Source organism: Crotalus tigris, unplaced genomic scaffold, assembly GCF_016545835.1.
Source record: "Crotalus tigris isolate CLP2741 ecotype Arizona unplaced genomic scaffold, ASM1654583v1 scf7180000017685.4511686, whole genome shotgun sequence".
In the NCBI taxonomy this organism is placed as follows: domain Eukaryota; kingdom Metazoa; phylum Chordata; class Lepidosauria; order Squamata; family Viperidae; genus Crotalus; species Crotalus tigris.
Window position 1 is genome coordinate 4,213,059 of NW_024096565.1, and position 24,390 is coordinate 4,237,448.

At 38.2% G+C, this 24,390-nt stretch overlaps 2 protein-coding genes across 7 annotated transcripts in view; both read right to left on the minus strand.

Annotated features, from left to right (window-relative positions):
- TM9SF2 (transmembrane 9 superfamily member 2) overlaps window positions 1–3,897 on the minus strand; it is a 30,998-nt gene extending 27,101 nt beyond the window's left edge. Inside the window, exons 1-2 of the mRNA XM_039337764.1 lie at window positions 3,665–3,897; window positions 2,300–2,367 (exon numbers count right to left, since the gene is read on the minus strand). Coding sequence (XP_039193698.1) covers window positions 2,300–2,367; window positions 3,665–3,796 — 200 coding nt within the window. The 5' untranslated portion in view covers window positions 3,797–3,897. The remainder of the gene's footprint in view (window positions 1–2,299; window positions 2,368–3,664) is intronic.
- A 16,115-nt stretch (window positions 3,898–20,012) lies between these two features.
- The window catches only part of UBAC2 (UBA domain containing 2), a 129,112-nt gene continuing 124,734 nt past the window's right edge, over window positions 20,013–24,390 (minus strand). For all 6 annotated transcript variants that reach the window (XM_039337785.1, XM_039337789.1, XM_039337784.1 and 3 more), the window contains one exon: window positions 20,013–23,158. In XM_039337785.1, the coding sequence (XP_039193719.1) occupies window positions 23,051–23,158 (108 nt within the window). In that variant the 3' untranslated portion in view covers window positions 20,013–23,050. The remainder of the gene's footprint in view (window positions 23,159–24,390) is intronic.

Below are 24,390 nucleotides of genomic sequence, written 5' to 3' on the forward strand. Positions count from 1 at the left end.
ATTTGCTCACAGACAGAGCTTCCCATCTCCCCAAGTCTCTGTTCAGATAAAAGGTATTTGAGTGCCTAGGCAGGGTTGGAAACGCAGTGAATCACTGCGTTTCCAAGGGTCCCATAGGCGCTCAAACATTTTTTATCTGAGTGGAGATCTTGGGGAGATGGGGAACTCTGTCTGTGAGCAAATACAATGCTTGGAAACAGAATGAATTGCTGCGTTTTGAATATTCCCATAGGCACTGAAACACTTTTTATCTGAACAGAGACCTGACAGAGATTAGAAGCTCTGTGTGACTGCCAATGAGGCGTTTCAGAAATGGAGCATTCCTCTCTGTTTCTGAAGCACCACATCGGCAGTTATACGGAGCTTCCAATCTCTGTCAGGTCTCCGTTTAGATAAAAAGTGTTGCAGCAGCTTGGGTTTCTCTGCTCCGAGTGGAAGAAACTGGAGGCGCAGAGCAGGATTGCTCTCAATAAGGCCGGCGCACATGAGTGAGCAGAGCACCCATGTGTTCTTGAGAACAATCCTGCTCTGCGCCTCTGCTTTTTTCCTTTTGGACAGAACAGCTAGAAGGACAAGAAGGAGAAGAATGGTCAGGATTTATGTTATCAGCCAGTCAGGCAAGGAGTAGGTTGGGCAGGCTGAGTGACTCGGTAGCTGGGTGGGGAGATTTTGGCTGCTCAGTTGGCTGACACCGCCAGCAGCTTGGACGCAGGTACAAGGGGACTCACCCCACGATGCCTCCCAGCTCAGTTGAAGGCTTCATTGCTGCCCTCAAACTAAGGCCAGCGCATGCGAGCAAGCAGCGCACGTGAGCCATGGACAGCATTGGTTCCTGCACCTTCCATGCTTTGTCCCATAGGCAAGCAAATGAAGCAAACACTCCCCCCCCCAAGAATGAAAGGTTCTGGGGGCCATGATCTCTTTTGAACTCACATGATATTACAGCACCCAGGAGCTTCCACTGTTGGCACAAAAAGCATTTCCAAGCCAACTCTCCTCTCCCTTAAAGGGAAAGAAACCATGGCAGAGAGGATTTTTGCAAGGTGAATCATGTGCAGCAGGAAGGGAGGGGGAAGCATGAGATATCTTAGTGGATCAGGGAGCCTTGGGGGCCTGTTCCATCACTAAGTCGTCCATGGCCTTCCCCACCCTGAGATACCTCATGTGTACTTAACGAACCATGCATTCGCCCATGCATTCAATTAGCAAATGCTTGGGGGAAAGCAGAAAGTGATCTCCTTCGAGGTACAGATTCACTCCCATGAATTTTCGAGGTACAGATTCACTCCCATGAATTTTCAAGTAACGAATGGAATGGGCAGGCTCCATTACATTGGTAACTCGAGGAAAGCCTGTATTGAAGTAAAAGCTGGATTTAAAAGAAACAGAATAGAAAAAGTTTTGATACTTTTGAACTTTGGTGTTGGTGAGAACACCATGTACAGGCAAAAAATAAACAAATCGATCACTGAATAAATCAACCCAAAATTTTCATTTAAGAAATATCAAGCTTAACTTATTATATTTCAGACACATTATATAAAGTCCTAGTTCTCTGGAAAAGGATCTAATTTTGGAAAAGATAGAAGAGAAAAAGATGGTTGGCAGCTTGATAGATGGACTGGCAGGGGGTGCACCACTGGAAGACTTGAAGGACCAGATTAGAAATGTTTGTCATGGAGAAGATCTATTTATGTGGTTGCTAAGAATCAACCACATAACAACAATTTGATGACACACAATCTCCTAACCAACCAATGTAACATCATCAAGCGTCCTGGCAGATACATTATCCTAAATGACGACCTTTGCTCAGAAAATACTAAGACAAAAAGAAAAATGTTTTAAGCTTTTTAAAGTAAAAATAACCCAAAATATCATGAGTGTCATATGTTATCAGATCTGCATTCTTGTGTAAGATCTCATAATTTTTCCATTTTTAATGTTTATACTTGGGGAACAAAGTTGATTATATTTTCCAAAAGAATTGTATTTGTGTATTAAGATGAGCAGGAACTCTAATAAATACTCTTATTTAGAATTAATTAGGTTAGCAATTTGAACATTTTTAGTTATCAGATTCTAAAATACAATAGATCACAACTAAAATAACCTTTATTAGATATACATTATGACATATATATTATGGAACAAAATGTTGTCCCATGTTTAGAAAGGGCAAAAGTAATTTTCCACCATAGCTGAATTGAGATAGCCATTCCTTTTTTAGCTTAGCAAAGCATTCATAAAGTAGTTCAGTGTTACAAATCAAATTAGGAATAAGATTTAATATACTTACGCAGTATATTCATAAGGAAGGACTGATTCCACAGAATCCAGTCTATTTACAAATAGTTCTATCGCAGACTGCAAAAAGCAAGAACACATTATTAGATATAATTAATTTAACCCATATTAATTTTCTTAGCTATAGACAATGTAATTAAAAGTATTTTGAATATTAGTACTTAATTTAGAACTGAAATCTCAGGTAAATTTGCTTTTATTGAATGCTATTTTCCAGTAGCAAATGGATCTAGTTGGTAATAGGAATTTTTTGCTCTCTTTAGGATAACCCTATTTCCTACATCTGATACATGTGGATGCTAACAGTTCCTAGAACAGATCAGGAAGTTGGGACAGAAGGTTACAACTTTTAATGCATGTAGCCTATAGGAAGAAATATAGTAGGATTAATCATTTAAGTAACAGACCAGAGAAACAGAAAACTTGTATTTAAATAGCTTCTTATATATTTTATTGTACTGAAACAATATTTTATCAACAAAAGTTCAAATTAGCCAGCTGGATGACTTTGGGCCAGTCACTATCTTTCAGCCCAACCCACTTCACAAACAGGGTTGCTGTTGTGGGTAAAAGAGGAGGAAAATTCAGAAACACCTTATTGTGGATCAATTCTCAAGATAATGACAAGTGCCAATTACAGGGAGATCAGAGAACAGGTGAGCTACATTTGTGTTTGAGACATCAGCCTAAAATCAAAAGCAGATTTCTTTTTTCTCTTTAAAGCCCATCTGCCCATTCAAATTGCAAAGACTGTGGGATGGCTACTCCCTTGTGTCTGGCTTCATGTTGGCAAAATATGAATTAGACTGGATAATAAACATTTAAAAAAAATGTTTAAAACTTCCTCTTCAACTATTTGAATTCTAAAGAACTCTAGACACTCAAGTGCCAGGTTGATGGCCAAGGTCAGGAAGGTCAAAAGCCCAACCAAACCAGAAAAAGCAATAGCAACTCACTTTGGCATTAGAGAAAATTAGATGACCCATTCAAGAAGGCAATGAAGGGGGGTGTTTTAACTTTTGGTTTTTGCAAACAGGCAATAAATAGCCCTTAGTCGACTTTGGCAGAAGGAGAAGGAAAAGAAGCTAAATAGCCTGAGATTTGATTTGGATGGCAGACCAACAGATCTTAGCAGACAATGTGTGATTGAAAAAAACAACCCAGGACTAAAAAGCACTTCAGGATCATGGCCAAGGAAGGTAGCCAATCGCAAAGCCGACTCGACCCGAGACCTTTAATTATCACCAGCAACCGCCCCAGAGGCAGAGAACTTGGGAAGGAAAGATAGCCGTTCCCCTGACCCTCCCGACTCTCCCAGCCCCCTCCCGACCCGACCCGCTCCCGCTCAGGCACAGACCTTGCAGTCCGAGACCTTATCCGACTTCTCGCAGAAGTTAACGGGGGCCAGGCCAGGCAGGTAGAAAGGGAAGATGAAGGGCGGAAGAACCACGTGGACTGTGGAAAGCAGCAACAGCCGCGCGACCGCCATGGCGACCCAAACTAGGACTGAGAGGAAGCCAAAACAAAACAAAACCCCACAGCTCCACGTCCGAGCCCCCCCCCCGGCTACTTCCGGCTTCGGCAGACACGTCAACCGGGGATCGCGGGAAGTGCCTGAAGAGTCATTTCCGCTTAAAAGGGTGTGGGGGGGGGATGTTTCTTGACTGCCATGGTTACAGCGGGGCTAGGTGGAGCTAAGGAAGGCGTGGTCCACTTAAGGCGCAATCTGAAGTTCAAAGTCTAGACCGGTTTTAAGAAGCGAGGACTTCAACTCCCAGAGTTCCCCCGCCAACTGGCGAGGTTGATAGAAGTGGCACTCAAAAGGGCACTTAGTTTTATAGGGCTAGCATCAATAAACTAAAAAAAAATATGGAATAATCAAATTAAGCAAGTTTTTGTCGGAGATAGAATGACACTATCATGCATAAGACTCTTTGTTTTATGTGTATGCCTTTAGAAGTGACTTTTCACCAGGATAAACATTTTTAATTCTGCTTTCGCACCCCCGTTGGACCTCAGCTGTGTGGCTCTACAAGCTTAACCAGGAAACATGGTTAATGAGGCTGGTTTTCAACCCTAAATGGATAATGGTTGTAAAACTGTGAGGATTTAACTGAAGAAACTAGTATGCTAGGTTGACCTCTTGGGTTAATCGTGGTTCGTGTAAGTGATTTATTACTGATTCTCACATTGTGCGCTGCCAGAAGGGTACAGCTATTCAGGGGCCAATCATTTTAAAGCATACTATTGACCTTTGAATCAATAACTCATGATTAACGAACCACAGTAGCTAATTAATATCTGAAAAAAGTCTGTGCAAACATTTAAAAGATCAGGTTGCTTGTACCAAATATAAATTGTCTCAATGGCATAAGAAGATAGGATTGATCATGTAGGTGACATACTTCTTCTTAATACTGACATTTTAAAAGTATGTATGTGTATGTATGTGTGTGTAAGTAACTCATTGTCTGTCTGTCTGTCTGTCTGTCTGTCTGTCTATCTATCTATCTATCTATCTATCTATCTATCTATCTATCTATCTATCTATCTATCTATCCCAGTGATGGCAAACCTTTTAGAGACCGAGTGCCCAAAAACTGGCCCTGCCCCTGCTCCACCCCCTGCCCTGCCCCCACCCCGCCTGCCCGCAGGGCCACTCACCACCACCTCCAGGGCCCACTGCAGATCGCCCAGGCAGCCCTGCAGCACCATTGCGGTCATGCCCTCTGCCCGCACCCCGCAGCATCAACTGCGTGATGGGATGTGAGGGCAGAGTCTTGTTTATGCTGCCTGGCTGCCATGTCTTTGGCTGCGCTGCTCTGTGTGGGCCACGCTCGGGGGTGACTCTCCTCCAGGGGAGCTGCTGGTGAGGAAGGAGTCATGGGAGGAGGCAAGCCTGGGGCAATGGCACGTGTGCCCACAGAGAGGGCTCCGAGTGCCGCCTCTGGCACGTGTGCCATAGGTTCGCCACCACTGATCTATCCTTTTCTTCCCTAACTAAAACAGCAGAGGTCTGCTGTTGTCCATCTTATTGAAAGCTTGGAAAGAGTTCAGTTTTTGAAAAACAGAGGTGGGCATGAAAGAAACTTGGGAAACAAAGTGCTATCAAAGACAAAAAATCCAGGGAGAAAAACGACTGCTTGGAGGCTGCCTCCCAACATCCTCAGAACCTTCTTCAGGTTAGGGAGAAACCCTTCAGACACTGATAGCCTAAACATCATCTCTCAAATGGTCGTCTACATGTCCTCTGTATGGGGCTGCTTTGGAAACTACTCAGATAATACAGCTGATCCAAAATGTGATGTGGGTAATGATAAGCATGCCACAGCATTCCATGTGTCACCGATTGCAGCCCTGCTAGCTTTATCAACACAGTTTTTGTCTTAGTCATATTCACAGCTAAAAATATTTTGGGAGAAGAGAAAAAGTTCAACATTAAAACTTGAACATGAAATATCACCTAAAGCTGACTTTATGGCAAACTGAGGATGAGATGAAGGAAACATCATCAGGACATATTTTAAAAATGTACATCACATCTCTGCACTGCAGTTATAAGAATTAACAATAAGCTCTACTTAGTTTATCTTCTGTCTTCAACAGGACAGTGAAACAATGTTTACATACTTCCAAATTCCAAGAACAACTCCCAGAAGTTTAAAACTACAGGTAGTCCTTACAGCCACAATTGAGCCCAGAATTTATGTTGCTAAGTGAAACATTTGTTAAATTAATTTTGCCCCATTTTAAAACTTTTTTTGCTACATTTGTTAAGTGAATTACTGCAGTATCCTTTCTTTTGGTCTCTATGCAGAACTGTAGTGCTGCTTGCTTTATAAATTCTCCCCTTTTAATCTTCACTTCTTTCCTCTCCTTCAATCAGAATAGAGCTGGAAGGGACCTTGGAGGTCTTCTAGCCTCACTCCCTGTTCAGGCAAAAGACCCTATATCATTTCAGACAATTTTTTCTTAAAAACCTCCAGCGATGAAGCACCTACAACCTCTGAAGGCAAACTGTTCCACTGGTTAATGGTCCTCACTATTAGGAAGTTTCACCTTAATTCCAGGTTGCTTCTCTTCTTGATTAGTTTACGTCCATTGTTTCTTGTTTTGCCTTCTGGTGCTTTGGAAAATAAGCCGACTTCCTCTTTATGGTAGCCCCTTAAATACTGGAATACTGCTATCATGTCATCCCTAGTCTTTCTTTTTTCTAGACTAGCCATACCCAACTCCTGCATCTGTTCTTCATATGTTTTTCTCTCCAGGCCTTTAATTAACTTAGTTGCTTTTTCTTTGCACTTTTTCCAAAGTCTCAATGCCTTTTTTCTAATGTAGTGACCAAAACTGTGTGTAGTAAAGATTTGTAAAGTGTTATTAATATTTCACGTGATTCTGATTCTTTGCCTCTGTTTATGCATCAAAAGATTGTATTAGCTTTTTTGGCTGCTGCCACACACTGCTGGCTCATGTTTAAGTGATTGTCTCTTTCATCTCTGTCTTATATTAAACAGCTTTCTCAGAGCAGAAGATGATCTGATTGACTATTGTCTGTAGATTGAATACAATTCACTATTCCTCACTTCCTAAATTTAATAGGCTTTTAAATTGTTTCATGAGCCTATTTAATCCAAGAAGAAGCAGCATCTTCAGCTTTCTGAAACCAACAAAACCTTCTGTGACATTTAGCCTGGGATTACACATCACACAAAGCAAAAATATAGTTTAAATATAGTTTAATGTAGGGGTTGTGTATAATCCCACCATGGTTAGGATTATTTTTGCCTTATTGAATGTTGCACTTTTCTATTTATTTCAAATCCATAGCCATTTGCAGCAAAACATTAATACAATTAAAAGAGAAATAAAAATCAATGTTAAACAATTAACCATTAAAAAAAACGATGAAGGGAGTGTTTTTTAACTATCTCTGCAAATATTTGGCATGCTTTTAATTTTTTTAGGAAATAAATTCCAGAGCCAGGGATCAACCCAGAAAAAGGCAATGGGGCATCTTTCCTGTGAATCAGGGAGATTCACAGAGGGAGAAGGGTTCCACAGATAATCCACTTTTTAAGTGCTTAATGTTTTGAAGGCTATCACATAAAGAAGTCTTGTTTGCTGGATTGTGTTTGAGAAAGCTCTTTAGCCAGTAATTTAGCAGATTTCTATTATATCAGCTAATTCTTGCTTGAGGAAATAGATTTTATTTATTCACTACATACTTGTGGTGTACTGTTTAAAGACTGAACTAGGACTGAGTTCAGAAATGGAAATTCACTAAGTAACTTTGAAATAGGGTGTCCACAAGTTGTAAATCAGTATAAGCAGTCCTCGACAACTTACAACTGTCACTGGGCCTGGAATTATGATCGTAAGTTGTTGTGATTGTTAAGCAGGTCACAATGTGTCTACATCTGATTTTATGACCTTTTTTGCAGCATTTGTTAGGTGAACACAGCTGTCCTTAAGCAAATCCATTTTATCCAATAGGCATTTTTATCTAATTTTATTTTTTTGGAAAAAAAGTTTAAAATGCAAAACTCAAAAAAACCTGCAAAATGAAAACAAAAACACAAAAGAAACAAGATATTAAAAAGTGCATTAAAAAGAAAAGAAACCCAGTACATACTCTATATACATATTATCCCTCAGCTAAATACTGATTAATATATTACTACAATATTGATTCTCACCCATTGTGAAACAGCCCCTCCTAAATTTTTTAAACCACTAAATCTATTTGCAAATTATCAACTTATCTATATCCTATATTAATGACAAAACAGTTAACAGGATGAACAATACTAATAAAAAGGACAAGATTAAAAATTGAAAACCTTCTATTAACAAATTGTTATTATAATCAATTCCTAGAAAGTTTACCACAGTTTCTTATCTATCCCAAATCGTCCTCAAGTTAGGAGTCATTCAACCTGGATCAAATATCCATGTTTGTTTCTTAATATCTCTTATCAGTTATTGTCTAGTTACCTATAATAGATTCAACCTCCACAATCAGGCTATCTTCCCAACAAAGTCCAGATAGAAGTGGTTTTCAATTAAGTGTAATAAATCCATTCCCTAATCTCCCTCAGACCTCCTTTAAAAAAAAAGCAATTTGTCACTTCATGATTCAGTCAAGCTTCTGCTATTATAAAAAAAATGTAGGCTTAAAGTTCAGAAAGCTGTATGTAATCAGCTAAGTTAGTTCTGCATCTGTAGTCCATATCTCTTTGGTCTACAGTTTTCAAATCAAATTCTTTTTGTGAATCTAACTTATCCAAAGCTACATGCTTCTGAATATTTTCCATGGCCATCACCATCTCATCAAACATTTTAAAAAAAACTTTCAACTAAAGATTGCATGTTACCAAAAGATCTTTTCTCAGATTTCAGCCACTCTTACTGGTCTGTAATCTGATACATTGCTACTATGTGAAACTTAATCAGGGAACAAAGAATGCTGAAGCAGAAGGAACCAGGAAAGATATTTTCTGGATATTTTGATCCTAAATTGAAAGAAAAAAATAAAGTATTTAGCAAATGAAAAAGAATGCAAAAACCCTGTAGTGAGAGTCCAGTATTAATGTAAATCAAATGAAAGTACTTCACCATCCAAGAGCACACCATGTTTCCATATGGGAAAACAAACATTATTTAGAGCAACAACATAAATGAAAAGGGGGAAAAAAAACAGCTAGAGTCCAGCAGGAGGTTGAAATAAATCAGCATTTAGTCAGCCAATCTACTTTTAAAGATAAAAAGCAAAGTAAAAGTTCAAAAAGTGAAGACCCAGGCATGCTTAAAAAACCCAAAATGTCGAAAGAAAGATGGATATCGTGACTTTCTGACTGCTCCCAAAGGGAACTGGAATCTTCCAATATTTCCCTTCCCAGGTGGGTCCACCACCATCAAAAGCCATTGTGGGTCATTCCTAAATACTCCCATTCAAATCCAGGAAACAGCACTGCCAGAAAACCAGCTTTGGCAGCAAAATTAGCAGATCGTTAGCGAGAGAGAAAAAGTCTCTTACCATTCAGCAGCCATCTTGGGGAGGAGTCACCAATAGGCATTTTTTTGCCAGAAACTGGAAGTAAATGCTGAAAACCAGCAACAAAAAACCCTTGAAAATCATGGCCAGGTGACTGTGGGATGTTACAAATAGCTGTTTAGGTGAGCTTCTTTCCAAGTGCCCAAAATGTAATCATGTGACTGTGGGGAAGGTTGTTGTGGCAATCATGAGATTGAGTCATGAGTAGCTTTTGGGGGCTCCGTCATAACTTTGAATGGCTGTTAAGCAACTAGTCATCAAGTGAGTAATACCTGTATATGTTACCTGCAGTGGAGATGCAACAACATGCCATTTATCTATTAAAAATTCTACACAAAGATTATTAAAACATTCAGTGTAACAATACAGGTATTGTTTTCCAAGAGATGCTGAACATTGGTAAAATGTTATGATCGATAGCAGTCATGCTTTTCAGCTTATTTAGGACAGATGCAAATTCCCTCCCTTCTCCAGCCACTGGCTGCTGCTCTGATTCAGTTCTCAGCCCTATCATTTCAGGCAACTTAGATTATTATGGAAAATTACCATGAACAAATAGTCATTCCCTTGATTTCTGTAATTCATATTCTGAGAAATTGTCCAAGGCATTACTGAATGTATTCTCTGGACAAAATCCCTCTGTGGGGAATTTGCTCAAATTATTAATGAGAATAAAATAAATATAATTATTCCAAGAATTTCATCTTCACCTTCTGCACATTAACATTTACATAAAACACTGGCAGGAAAATGAAGAGATTCTTAAGTTTTAAATCCTTTGTATTGAATATTCATTTTGTGCCTAGTTTTCACATCTAAACCAGATGTTGTCTTCTGCTGTTTCACTGTGATCTTGGATTATATATATATTCCATCTGCTAACCTCTATAAGATTAAATATGACCAAGTTTATACTTGGTTGATCTCCTGAGACTTTCAGTTTTGCGCCTGTAGCACATGGCCGCACAAGATCAGACCTCTGCTCCCACAGCTAATTTCATCCTGCTTGGGAGATCCTAGATGGGTCTGAAGTTGCCCCAAAGAGGTGACCGTGAAGGAGGGGCGCCCACTGATAACAAAGCGACAGCAATCACTTCGTTTGATCTAGGGAAAGCCCTCCAAACCCAACAGGAGAAAGGCTAGCATGAGATCAGCGTCAAGCCCAAGCTACTCGCAGCCGAAGTCCCAGAGCACGAACCTAAACATCAGTGAACAGCTTGCTTGGAATTGGTGAGAGTACTAATCTTCTTTCTTCTATCTACTATCTAAATCCTTGAAAAGATCCCCAAAGCAAGAAAACCTCCAGAAGTGAAGGGAGGGGACTATATCCCCATTCCCTTACAGATGGAAGCGGCGAATTAATATTAAAGGAGGAAAGAGATATACTAAAATTTGATTTAAAATACTACAGTCTGGACAAATCTAGGAACTAAAAAACTGTCAAGATTATACCCTAAAGAATCTTTGATGGAATTATAAAAATATATAACAAAAATAACTTTTTGACTGAAAAAAAATTGAAAAAAGAAATAACTGCTGACATCTAGTGGAGAATCCGAGAATACAACAATAAGGACTCTGAAATTGGCAGAATGCCTAGAAACAAAGAAAAAGTTGTTCCTTTTAATTGAAAATAACCTTGAAGATAGCTGGAAACAAAGGAAGAGCCAGCTATAAGATTAAAAAATGTCTGAAAGAAAAAAAAATACCTGAACTAAGTATTTAAATTTAAGAACTGTTTATGGAAAACTGTAATTTTGACTAACTGATAAATTGATTTTTGAATTAAAACAATGATGGAAGATTATTTGAAGGGGAGAGACAACATGGATATTACATACGTATCAAAAAATGACAGGATCAATAATTTCTCCTGAAGAACCTAGCCTGGAAAATCAAGGGCCTCCAGAAGCAATACTTCAAGGCAAGATAAATACTTTCCTGGAGGAAATATATGTAATGTTAGGACAAATACAAATGACAATAGACTCAAATCACAAGGAAATTCGAAGAAGTATACCATTCAGATGGTTAATTTCAGAAGGGATGTTAATATCATGGAGGGAGAGGAAGATTAAGATAGATAACCTAGAGAAAGCACAGGAATTCTATGAACAACTGGAAGGAGTGGAGGAAGAGAGTAGCAGCAAGGAAGAATTGGAATCCAAAAGCCAGGAAGACCAACAACAGGAAGTAAGGGAAAGAGAACGAGGGACAGAAAGCAAGGAAGAAAAAGGACAGAGGAAAGAAAAAGGAGTAGGTCCAAGAACAAGACAAACACATAAATAGACACACAGGTAGAAAATGGAAAAAGAGATCAAACTATTATTCATTAATATAAATGGATTAAATTCACCTGCAAAAAGAAAACAAATACTAACAAAATTAGCTAAACAACATATATATATATATTGTCTACAGGAAGTACATATTATAGAACAACATAGGGAATATTTAGAGTTCCCTAGATTAGGAGTATTATACACAGCATTAGCTGAACAAAATCAGAGAGGATTTTTTTTATTTTTTATAACCCATGGCAGTCAAGAAATAATGCCAAACATATGGGCTGATCACAATCCTTTGCAAATAATTTGGAAGGGAGAGAAAAAAGTAAGGAGAAGATGGATAATGAACTCTTATATTTTGAAAGAAAAAGAATTTATAGCAAGGAGTAGAAGGGAAATGGAATTTTTTTTTAAAAGAGAATACAAAACAACAATCATCAGTACAAATTATTTGGGACACTGTGAAAGCACATTTAAGAGGATTAGTAATAGCTTACACAGCAAGAAAAAACAAGGTGAAAAGGCAAACACAATATATACTCCAGGAAGAGATTAAAAAATTGGAATCTAAATTACAAAAAGAGCCCCAAGATGAATTGATTAAAACAGAAATGGTTTTGGCTAAACATAAATTAAATATGATAGATCAAGAGGAAAGAACAAAAGAATTGAAAATAGCAAAACAAAATTTCTTTGAACATGCAAATAAACCTGGGAGATGGCTCTCTTATAAACTAAAAAAAGAGAAAAAGAAAATAATTATTCAGGAATTACATGACAAGAATGGAGAGTCACAATACAAAATGGATAAAAAGAAAGAAATAATCCAGAACTATTTTGAAACATTATATAAAAAAGAGGAGATAGATGTGGAGAATATTAAACAATATTTAAAGGCGAAGGGTCTGCCAGAATTAAAAGAAGGACAGAGAGAAATTTTGAATGGGAAAATAACAGCCTTGGAATTAAAAACTGCTGTGCAAAAACAAAAAATAATAAAACCCTGGGGTCAGATGGCCTCCCAGGGGAAGTATACAAGACACTTTACGAGGACTTTGAAAAGATACTGTTGGATGTGTATAATGATGTGTTGGAGAAAGCTAAAGTACCAGACTCCTGGATAGAAGCTACCATATCCCTGATCCCAAAAGAAGGCACAGACCCCAAACAGATTAAAAATTATAGGCCAGTCTCATTGCTAAATATTGATTATAAAATTTTCATGACTATAATGGCAGAAAGATTGAAACTAATATTACAGGAGATAATACACCCAGATCAAAATGGTTTTTTTACCTACAAGACAAATTAGAAATAATACGAGAACGATGTTAAATGTCTTAGAGCACAGTTTGGCAACCTGCGGCTCCAGAGCCGCATGCGGCTCTTTGAGCCTTCCCCTGCGGCTCCCAGCCTACTCTGCCATTTGCAGAGAGAGACAGAGACAGGCACTTGCCTTCCCTTCTCTCTCTCTCTCTCTCTCTCTCTTTGTGTGTGTGTGTGTGTGTGTGTGTGTAAGAGAGTGGACTCACGGTGTTCTCAGAGGAGCTGAAAAGCTTTTTGGGTGGGGCTCCTCCCTTTGCTGCGTCTCTGCAGGAAGCAGGAAGGGCAGAGAGAGCTAGCTAGCCCAGCTATGCTGACTCAGGAATTCTGGGAGTTGAAGTTCATGAGTCATAAAAGAGCCGAGGCTGCCTGTCCCTGAGCTGGTTGGAGAACAGCTTGAAGCCAGCTTGCCAGGTGAGCAGAAGATCGGAGAGGGGGGGGAGAGAATATATATATATATATTTTCTTCTTCTTGTGCCATATCCGTTATTGGACGTTGGCAATCATATATATATTCAAAAGGGACTAGCTGATGAGGGCTAATGAGCCTGAAATAGCTATACTAGTCTCCCACTAACTCTTTGCCAGCCACAAATTTTGAATTTATAGTGTTCACAGTATGTGACGTCTACCTGCAAAACATGCTCCTAGAATGGAGCGAAACGCAGAACAGACTGATTTATATTTGGTAGACTGGGTGCCTCACCCAACAGATAAGATAGATAGATAGATAGATAGATAGATAGATAGATAGATAGATAGATATTTACATATACATTTTTAGATTGCTATCAAAGAATAAAGGGAGAACTGGGATAGCTATTTTGAGTTTCTTAACTCTCTTCAGCCAGACTTACCCTTCTGAGATTCGAACCTGGGCTGTGTGCATGTTAGGCAGCTGTATTAACCTCTAGGCCACAGGCTCTTTCTCACTCTGTCAGCTGTATCAGGGAGGGAAGAGACGGGGAGGAGATTTACCTTGAATGTTTCTTGATGCACCCTGTCGGCCCAAATATGGGAGAAAGAAATCTTCTTTCTTTTTCTTTTTTCATTTTAAATATCAAAAGGGTTTTGTGGCTCCCAGTGTTTTGGTTTTGGTTGGAAATGGGTCCAAGTGGCTCTTTGAGTGTTTTGGGTTGCCTACCCCTGTCTTAGAGTATTATGAAGCACATCCGGGAAAACAGGCAGCATTAATTTTATTTGGATGCGCAGAAAGCATTTGACAGTCTCAGTTGGCAATTTATGTTCCAACAGATTGAGGATATGAAATTTGGAGGGAAATTTGAGAATATGATTAGGGCAATATATAAAACACAAAAGGCCAGCATGATAATTAATGGAGATAATACCAAAAGCTTTGACATAAATAAGGGTGTGAGACAGGGATGCCCAATGTCACCTTTACTTTTTATTCTGACCTTAGAAGTGCTGCTAATGCAAATCAGAGCCCAATAAAGAGATAAAAGGGGTACTGGTTAAGACAGAAGAGTATAAGACACAAGCATTTGCGGATGATTTGGTCTTTTTTATTGAGGAACCAATAGAGAGAGGAAAGATTTTGATGAAAGAAATAGAAAAATATGGAATAGTGGCAGGATTAAAAATTAATAGAGAAAAGACCAAAATGTTAGTCAAAAACCTAACCAAAAAACAGAAAAGGAAATTAGAAGAGAATCTGGAATTGCAAATTGCAAAAAAGATCAAATATTTAGGAATCTGCCTTACCACAAGGTGCTCCTCAACAAAAGAAGATAACTATAAAAAATTGATATTACAAAAGAAGAAAGATTTGGAAATCTGGGGGAAATTACAACTATCGTTATTAGGTAGGGTTGCATTGATCAAAATGAATATATTACCAATATTATTATATTTGTTCCAAACAGTCCTGATAAAATTAGAGAATTTTTTTTGAAGAATTAGATAAAATAATAAATAAATTCATCTGGTCGGGCAAAAAAGCACGAATAAACACGAAAATATTACAAGATAGTAGAAGTAGAGGTGGACTTGGGCTCCCAAAATGGGAAATTTAATATCAAGCAGCTGGACTACTCTGGATCAAAGATTGGATAAACCTAGACAATAAAAGAGTTTTAACGATTGAAGGGCATGACTGGCTGGCTGGCATGCCTTTCTATGGGGGAAACATAGGAAAACACACACATACTTTTATCAACATCAGATAAGAGATGCGCTGATTCGGACATGGGAAAAAGTAAAAAAAAGACACTATAGGAAAATTCCAAATTGGATTTCACCGATGGAGGCGATGATTCACCCTAACACCTTAGGTAAGAAAAAGATGATTACCGTATATTCCGGTGTATAAGACGACTGGGCATATAAGACCACCCCCAACTTTTGAGAAGATTTTCAGGGTTTAGAAAGTCATCGTATACGCCGGAAAATACGGTACAATATTGAATTTCTGTTTATAGATGAGCACAATAGGAGCTCCATTCCTTTGCTGCTAGAAAGCGAGTATTGTCCACCACTGCTTCCCTAATGCTTCCTGAACTCAGCTGGTATTTTTTTCCCCATATATTTTATTGATTTTTTAAAACATAAATCACTTAATAGTTGGTAAACAGTGTGTTTGCTGGGTTTACATTTGTAAAGAAAAATTTAAAAATTTAAATGGGATTTTTGAATGCTTTGTCCTGCTGGTTGTGGAATTCTGGGAGTTGAAGTCCACATGCCTTAAAATTGTCAAGGTTGAGAAACACGTGTTAGTGCTTATTTCTGTAAAAAAAAAAATAGGGCTGGCCACTAGGGGGCAGACTGGTTTTAAATTCAGAGAAAGCTACCCGGCGTATAAGACGACCCCCAACTTTTGAGAAGATTTTCAGCGTTTAGAAAGTCGTCTTATACACCAGAAAATACGGTAGATACAAAGAACTATTAGACAGCCAAGGGAACTTTAAATCAAGAGAAAAATTAGAAGAACAAGGAATAATCATAGATTGGTGGCCATATTTACAGATCCAATCTAAACATAGTAAGGATATGAAAGAGCATGGAATAAGCCAGTGCATACATCAATTGGATAAAATTTTAACAGTTAAGGAAGGAAAATTTATAACAAAAACCTATAAATATTTATTAGAGATAGATCTGGAGGAAGAAATAATGAAAGGGTCAATGATAGCATGGGCGAGAAATGTGGGCCGAAATATAAATCTGGAAAAATGGGAAAGACTATGGAACATAAATTGCAAACTGACACTGTTAACTGCATATAGGGAAAATCAATACAAAATGTTTTATAGATGGCATTTAACACCGGCGAGATTAGCCAAAATATATAAAAATATGAATCTGGAATGCTGGAAATGTAAAAATAAGGAAGGAACATTTTATCACATGTGGTGGCTGTGCCCTAAAGCAAAGAGCTTTTGGGAACGGATAGGGAACTGGATACAGGAGATAACTAAGGTGCAAATTGAATTCAAGCCTGAACTATTTCTTCTGGGTATAATAAATTATATGTCCAAAATTTATATAAGGGTTGTTTTTTTCATGTCTGGTGAGTTTTATGGCCCCATCATGAAAAATACTGAATTTATCATAATGGTCAATAGTTCCATGGTGGTTTCTATCAGAGGCAATCTATTGGTGACTTAAGACTCTGGGTTGGGATGTCTGGGGCCAGATGGTCCTATAAGTAGCTTGGGCTTGTGCAGACTTCATTGAAGATGTGGAAACACTTGCTTATAGAATTTGCCGCTGTTCTCTTTTGTGTCTAAATTTTTCTCATATTATCCTGGAAGAATCCGAAGTAAATCAAACATATACTGCCTGTTTGTTCATAAATTAAATTTGGTCTTAAGTGGTTTGGAAGGATTTTGGGCACAAGGCAGAGACACTGGTTGAGATGTGAGAAGTATCATCTGAGTCACCCTTGAGTTTGGAATATGTTGGGATTACTGCTATTTTATTTACTGCTTTGGTCAGATGAGTGAATCCCTCTCCAATCCCCCTCTCCTCCCCTTCCCTTTCCAGCAGGCAGATAAACGACTGCTGTCAATTACGGGAGGGATCAAGGGAATGAGGGATTACCGTTTGGGCTGTAATTCTGCAAACACATAAATTGCTTATATTACTTTAGGAGTATAATTCAATGATTATGTTTATAATATTTATACCAATAATGACAAATTGCTTATATTATCTATTTTCTAGTACTAAATCTCATAAAATAGTTTGACTGTAATACTTTTGGAAAATACTAGGGGTAGTTTATATAATGTAACCTTGTGTTGCTTTCAGTTAATAGAAACAGTGGGGATTCACTCAGTCTTCTAAAACAAGGGTCCCTAATCCCTGGGCGGTGGCCCACTACTGGGCTATGGCCTATTGGAACTGGCCCCTATGAGCGGTGGGTTGGTGGGCCAGTGCATGCGCAGCTCGACTTCGCGAATGGCAAGCTAGCACGCAGCTCAACGTGTGTAATTCGAGGTGTGCATGCATGCAGATGCACCTGCCCGCCACTCAGGCAAGTTGAGCTCCCACAGCCTGGTTCTGACCTCCCCTCCCACCTGGCTGCTAAGCTGCAAAGATGGGTGGTATATAAACCTAACTAAATAACAGTAAATTAGAACAATTATAGTTGAGATAAGCGTGAGCATCTAGATAGAGTTGATGCCTTTTCCTTTTCCACAGCACAGTAGCCAAACCTAGAGAACTCTCATAACTTCATAGTCAAATTCAAGCTACAAGCTTTGACTCTAATTAGGACTGGCTCTCCAGGAGATCCCTGTGGAGCCTGTTATTTCTTCTGGCTCATGATTCATTCACATGTTATTGGGAATTTCCTCACGTAGCATGAATCCCATCTTTCACTGACAATTTCACTGATACTGGCAATCAAAGGAAACCTTGCAATCTCCAAATATAGAATTCCATTCTGTTCAGACACATACAAGGATATTCTGAGGAGGCCTGAATTCACCAGCTTTGAAGATGCTTGCCCTGAAGTTGAAGTTCTACCAGTTGTTCCTGCTTTGATCGGCAAAGAAGCAGCACTCCTGAATGGGGCTCTGCAGAAGAAAGCATTGGAGCAGGCAAAGAGGAGCGAGTTGGAAGGGTTTTGGAGTTCAGCTTCCTCCCAATTAGGTTCCAGGGTATTTAGTTCTGTTGTATGAGGGCAAAGCAAAATGCAATATAAATAACTACCAATGTAACGCGATCTGGACAAGGATGGCCTGCAGGGGGAGCAGTTTAGCTTTTTGTGCACACACAGAGAGACTTTCTGTTACAGAGAGCAATTTATCAGTAGGATTTTGCTAGTTCCAATATCATAATCTATTTTTTAGTTTAAGGTAGGAGAAACATTCCTGACAGGTCTAAGCAACAGAAAAGGATACAATTAGTCCTACTCCTTTTTTTTAAATAATTTTCTTTGTTTTTGGAGCATGCAATATCAGCTGTGGTACCTGAATACAAGCATCTTTAACTTTGAGAAAGAAAAACCTCCAGCACAGTCTGAGATTTTTTAGTTTGGTTCAAGATTAAAATAACATCTTTATCGAGCTTTGTTTCTCTATATTTAGAACATTTGTCATACAAGCCAATACAGATAGTCCTTGACTTAAAAACATTTGTCTAGTGCAGGGGTAGACAACCTTGGCTCTTTTGTGACTTGTGGACTTCAACTCCCAGAATTCCTGAGCCAGCATGGCTCAGCTTGGAATCTTTCCCTTTCCCCTCAGCATGGCTGGCTCAGGAATTCTGGGAGTTGAAGTCCACGAGTCACAAAAGAGCCAAGGTTGCCTACCCCTGCCCTAGTAACTGTTTGAAATTACAATGGTGCTGAAAAAAGTGACTTATGACCATTTTTCACACAACTGACTCACATTTATGATGGTTGCAGTGACCTGTGGTCATGTGATCCCCCTTTGTGACCTTCCAACCAACAAAGTCAATGGGGAAACCAGATTCACTTAACAACTTTATTATTAATTTAACAACTGCAGTGATTCACTTAACGCACGTGGCAAGAAAAGTCATAAAATGGGGCAAAATTCACTTTACAAATTTCTCACTTAGCAACATAAATGTTGGGCTCAGTTGTGGTCGTAAGTTGAGGACTACCATATTATTTTTCTTTCCACTTCAATCTGTGACTGGAATGCTGATGCTTATGTAACCAAAATGTTACTTCAAACATCGCAGTTGACTTGGAGGAATCTTGAAGTAAAAATACTTTGGGAGGGAGAAATTAAGAGAATGGGGCCTGTCCATATTAATGCAGATAACCCTCATATATGAGAGCCAATTGGGTATAGTGCTTAAATCTGGAGGCCAGGACCTCTTTCCCTCCTTCAGGCATAAAATCCAGTTTGGGACTTTGGGCCAGCTACTTTGTCTCAGCCCAGCCTACCTCATAGGGTAGTTGTGGTGGGGAAAAACATTACATACTCTGCCTTGAAATGAACAAAATAAAAGTGGGGAAAACATCTCAACAGAGATTTTGTTTTCATTTCACCCAACTTAATTTTTTTTTAACTGTACTTCCTCCATGAATGACTTCCTTATCTTATCCCTGAAAACTCTACAAATTGCTTTTGTAACTATACAAGTTTTTATATAAACTGAATACAAGCTCTGCTGAAGTGAGATCTTCTTTAGTGTTTCACTGTATCAAAAGCATGATAAAAAGGCAGAGATATGACAACAAATACACGTGGATATAATTTACATAGTGTGTGTAGCAAATGCATAATACAAGTATTCACAATGCCAATAGCTGTGGCTTCCACTGAATGTGGAGAACCATAATTGGCAGGACAGTGATCTAATTTACTAACTGTCAGGATTCAACCCTGTGAAATTTGTCTAAGACAATCAAGCAAGCTTAATTTCATCTCTGTTCAGTTATGTAGGATATATTATACTATATATTAAGTACACATGAAAGAAGCTTAAGGATATTATTTTTGCAAATTGCAGAGATGATATTTAAGTCACTTATTTATTACTATTACTGAAATTATATTTCAGTGAGTAACCATTTTATAAATGATTAGTTTTCCATGTTTCTTTTTACTACTTTCTTTTTGTTCTTTAGACGTATACCTGTTGCAATGAAAAAAATAATGAAAAATAGTGTTCTGACTACAATTAACATTTTTTTAGTTTGGTCTGATTTAGATGTTTTTAGATACTTCACAGGCTTTTTTTTAGTGCCAATCAGCACATCTAACAGAATCAAAGAGATCGGAAGCTTCTGTGGTCAACAGAAATCCCACCAAAGTAATTCCAAGAACATCTAAAATTGTAACTACTGTAGAACAAATATCCTATGCATCCAACAGCAGTCTGCAAATGGCTTGGGGGGAGAATTTGTGTGAATGCTGCAAATAGCTTGTGGTGAGACCTTAACTGGGCGTAAGACAGTCAAGGAAAGAATTTTTTTTTTTGCAGAAATCAGAAAAAAATCTAAATGCAGTGATATCAGTAATAATTAACAATCAATTGAAACAATCTGCCAAATAATTGTGTCTCAAACAGTGAAAATGCAAACTATGATTATTCTCAAGCAGAGAACTGTTACAAGTGCCCTAACTAGGAAATGGGGGAAGATGGGAGGATTGTCCCAAAGGATAAATAGCAGAGGCACCAATAAAAAATCCAAACAAAATCTGGCAGTGCATAACGTCTATAAAAATAGAAAGAATGAACAAAGATAAGAAAGGACAAAAAATGCCAACAGTTTTATGAGCCTTTTTCCTAACCTAGAGTGAAAATTCCCTGAAACTTCTCTAGGGAAATCAACAGAAGAGTCAACAGAAGATCAAAGAGTATTTAAAGCCATACCCTCAAAGAATGTAACTGGTGGGTTCACAAGTTCTTAAAGATTATTCACAGATGATTATTCAAAGATTATTCACAGCTGATTCTTAAATTTTAAAAAGACACGTTTTCCTGTAACCTTCTTGATGGGGACTTTGTAAAATTCACTCTTTTGTTCTCATTTTCTCAGCTATATTACTTTTGCTATAAATCTAACTTTGCAAAAGCATGCTTAAAGTATGATTTTAAAATTGCATGTCTTATCTTTAGAAGAGACTACGTAATAGGCTTTGAATCTGAAAGGTTATCGCGACAAAATCTGAACAACGTAAAGGTTGTATCAACCAAAGCATCTAAAAAAACACAAAAGAAAAATTATCTGAAAAACGGTATGAAGCGATTCTATGGGTTGTTTTTCAGTTCTCATTCTATAGAAAGACTTTTTATATATATATTCTGGTTTTAACTGTGGCATGTACATCTGAGTTTACTAACAAGAAATAGATATTTCTATTCAGGGAAACTGATTAAGAACCTACCCTGAAAAGAAAATAAATGGAATAAAGAATTTCCAATACTGTTTTACAATATAAACTGCTCCTTCTTCACTGGGTGGTTTTAGTCTATGCTGGGGAAAAGGGGGGTATCGTAATGTCAGATTCTACAGGGGTTGGTCCTCTCTCATACTCTCTAAAGTTTTATGAAACTACTGGGAGAAGTCATCCAAAAGCTTCAAGTGCAGCAGTATCATCACTGTTGGGGAGATCTATCAACACCTTCAGTGACTGATCTGTGGACATCAATGTTACCTCTGGATGAGCAACCATTACCCATGAAAGACAAGTTCACAATTTATGAGTTCTTCTGGACTCATGGCTCCTGATTGAATAGGTGGAAGTCCTGGTGAGAGGGCTCTCTGCTAGCTGATGTGCCAATTGCTACCTTGCAATGCAGGAGGACCAAGTTACAACAACTCATGCCCTCGTTACCATCCAGTTAATCTTCTGAAACAATTCCCCATAAAGACTACTTAGAAACTGCAAATGGTCTGGAATGCAGCGGCACCATTTCATAGCGCTATCACATCTCCCCTCAGCAAAACATTCCTGAAGTCTTTAGTCTTTCTTTATATGAATGGGGTTTAGATCTTTCTATCCTATCACAATCCCTTTCTTGTCCTTTCTTTTATAAGTGCACTTTTCCTGCCTTTCCCTTTTTATTTATCTATTTTCATCCTCCATTCATTTTTTTATTCTGTCCTATTTTGGAAAGAAAGTACATAAAGGAGCTCAGGAGTCTACTTATCTGCCTATTGTCAGTGAGAAAGCTCTCCAAAACTGAGTGGAACGAGACCAATTTTGCCTTCAGAAATCATAGTGCTGGAAGGGACCTTGTCCAAGGCAGGGATACTGATCAAAGTTAGACCGAGTTCAAACATTGGAGATGGCTAGGGAGATTGTCCAAATGCATACTTACAAGAGAGGAAGTTGGACAACAGCCTAGAAAGTTACTATTTGCTCTTTGCTAAACTTTTTTATTCCCTTTTCTCTCCCGGTCACATGAACTAATGTAGATCAGATGTAGCCTGCCTCATGCTCCATAGGCCATACATAAACACTGCTTGTAAAGGGGTTGAAAAAAATTCCAGAAGCCATGCTTTGTGTGCTCTCTCCAATCCTTAAAAAAAATATGAATAGAATCTCCTGAATACAAGATTTCAGTCCTTTCTCCCTTTATTGAAATTACACAGCCAAGGAATTTTGCACATTTCTTGAAGCTTTGATAAAGCAGATGAATGAAATGTAGTATTTTTTAAAAAAATAAGAAAATGAAATGCTGCTTTGTTGGCCATATATAAATTATATATATATATATATATATATATATATATATATATATATATATATATATATATATGAAAACTGAGTTATTTTAAGAAGAAAAATTCTTATTTCTTTGTTATCAGAAATGATGAAACATTTCATGCTGATTTTGGGGGTAGGGGCAACACATAAACCCGATTTTGCAAAATAAATATTGATATATAACATATGTTTATGATTGCAAACACTTTTCCAGTGCAACCTGGCTAGTATACTCCATTCAAGGGAAAGATATTTCCAGTGCCAGCCATCTTTTCTGCAGTAATATATTGCATGTGAAGAGGCAGCTTCTTTTTCTTGATTTAAACATTCAATGTCCACCCTGTAGTTGTTTACAGCCCTCTGAAAAGCACACGACACACGTCAATTTAAGTTCTTCCCTGCAGGTATTCAATTCATCAGTGCTGCAGCAAAAAGTTGGTGGCTACATTAAGATCATTATTAGAAGCTCTCAAAGCTTCCAAAGCATCTACTCGAGAAAATCCCATTTCCATGAGCCGGGCAACCTATGGAGAAATAAGAGAGAGGGGGGGGGGAATTATGAAAACAGTCAACACAGTAGCATGCTTTGAAGAACTGATTGCGAACAGGTCGATATAGCTATAACCTAGCTGGTAACATTGATTTTTTTTCTTGTAATGAAATATATTAAAGTTAATGCAACTGTTTAGTTTATCAAGCAGCATGGGACTCATGAGACTCCACCTCCATTTTAGGTGGATAAACTGCTCTGCTGACAATACCATCAGCACTGCTTCTCATATTAAGAAACTAGACTTAATAGTTGCGTTATCTACCTATCATAGGACTAGTAATACTCTTTCTTGATTAGTGCAATAGAAAATATTTATTTCTTACGGGAGGGACCCACATGCAACTCATATAATGACTCTATTTCTAGACATTGGTGTTGTAAGGGGAGACACAGTAGTCTGAGATGTCTCAATGTCACCAGTACAGGAAAGAGGAACACTGCAGTGCTACTTAGACTGTCTATCAGCATAATGTAAAAATTCAAGCCACAGTTTTCAAGAACGTACCAAGATATATGGCAAGGAGCAACAATCAGGTTTTCATATGGATATATTAATAAATATTTCTCTGGCTATAATATTTATGACAGCAAACAATATCTGAATTTGCTTTGAGAACACAACTGTTAAAAAATCCTGAAACCTGGGGAAATCCCTTTAAAATTTCCAAGCTCAGCACATGACAACTATCATACGATATCAGAGTCATAAACAGAGCAAGTGTTTGTTTTAGGTAACTGCATTTTTTTTTTCAGTTTGCTTAAGAAGCCTGGGTACTTTATTTTGGATATTATAAAAGGAATCAGAAAACAAGGACTACTGAATGTTTCTCTATAATTGCCAGTATATTCAGAAGGAGAGGAAATGAAAAATAAAAGGGGGAAAAAAAGACAGACAGGCCCACAAAATTAATTGCATGGGGCAGCCATCCATGCTATTCAACATAGTAACATCTGGGCTGGCTGGGCAAGGGCACTATGAGCAGCCCACCAATCAGCCTATTCTGCATTGGAGAAACAAAAGAACCCATATGGTATAGTAGCATTAAGGTGTTTCCTTAGGAGTGAGAAGATCCAAATCCAAGTCCACCTTAACCATGGACACACTGAGACTAGGCTACTGTACTCATTCCCTTTCAGCTCAGTTTATCTTACTCCATTCTGACCTCTTGAAAGAAAGAGAGAAAATCAGCCCAAATCAATAAG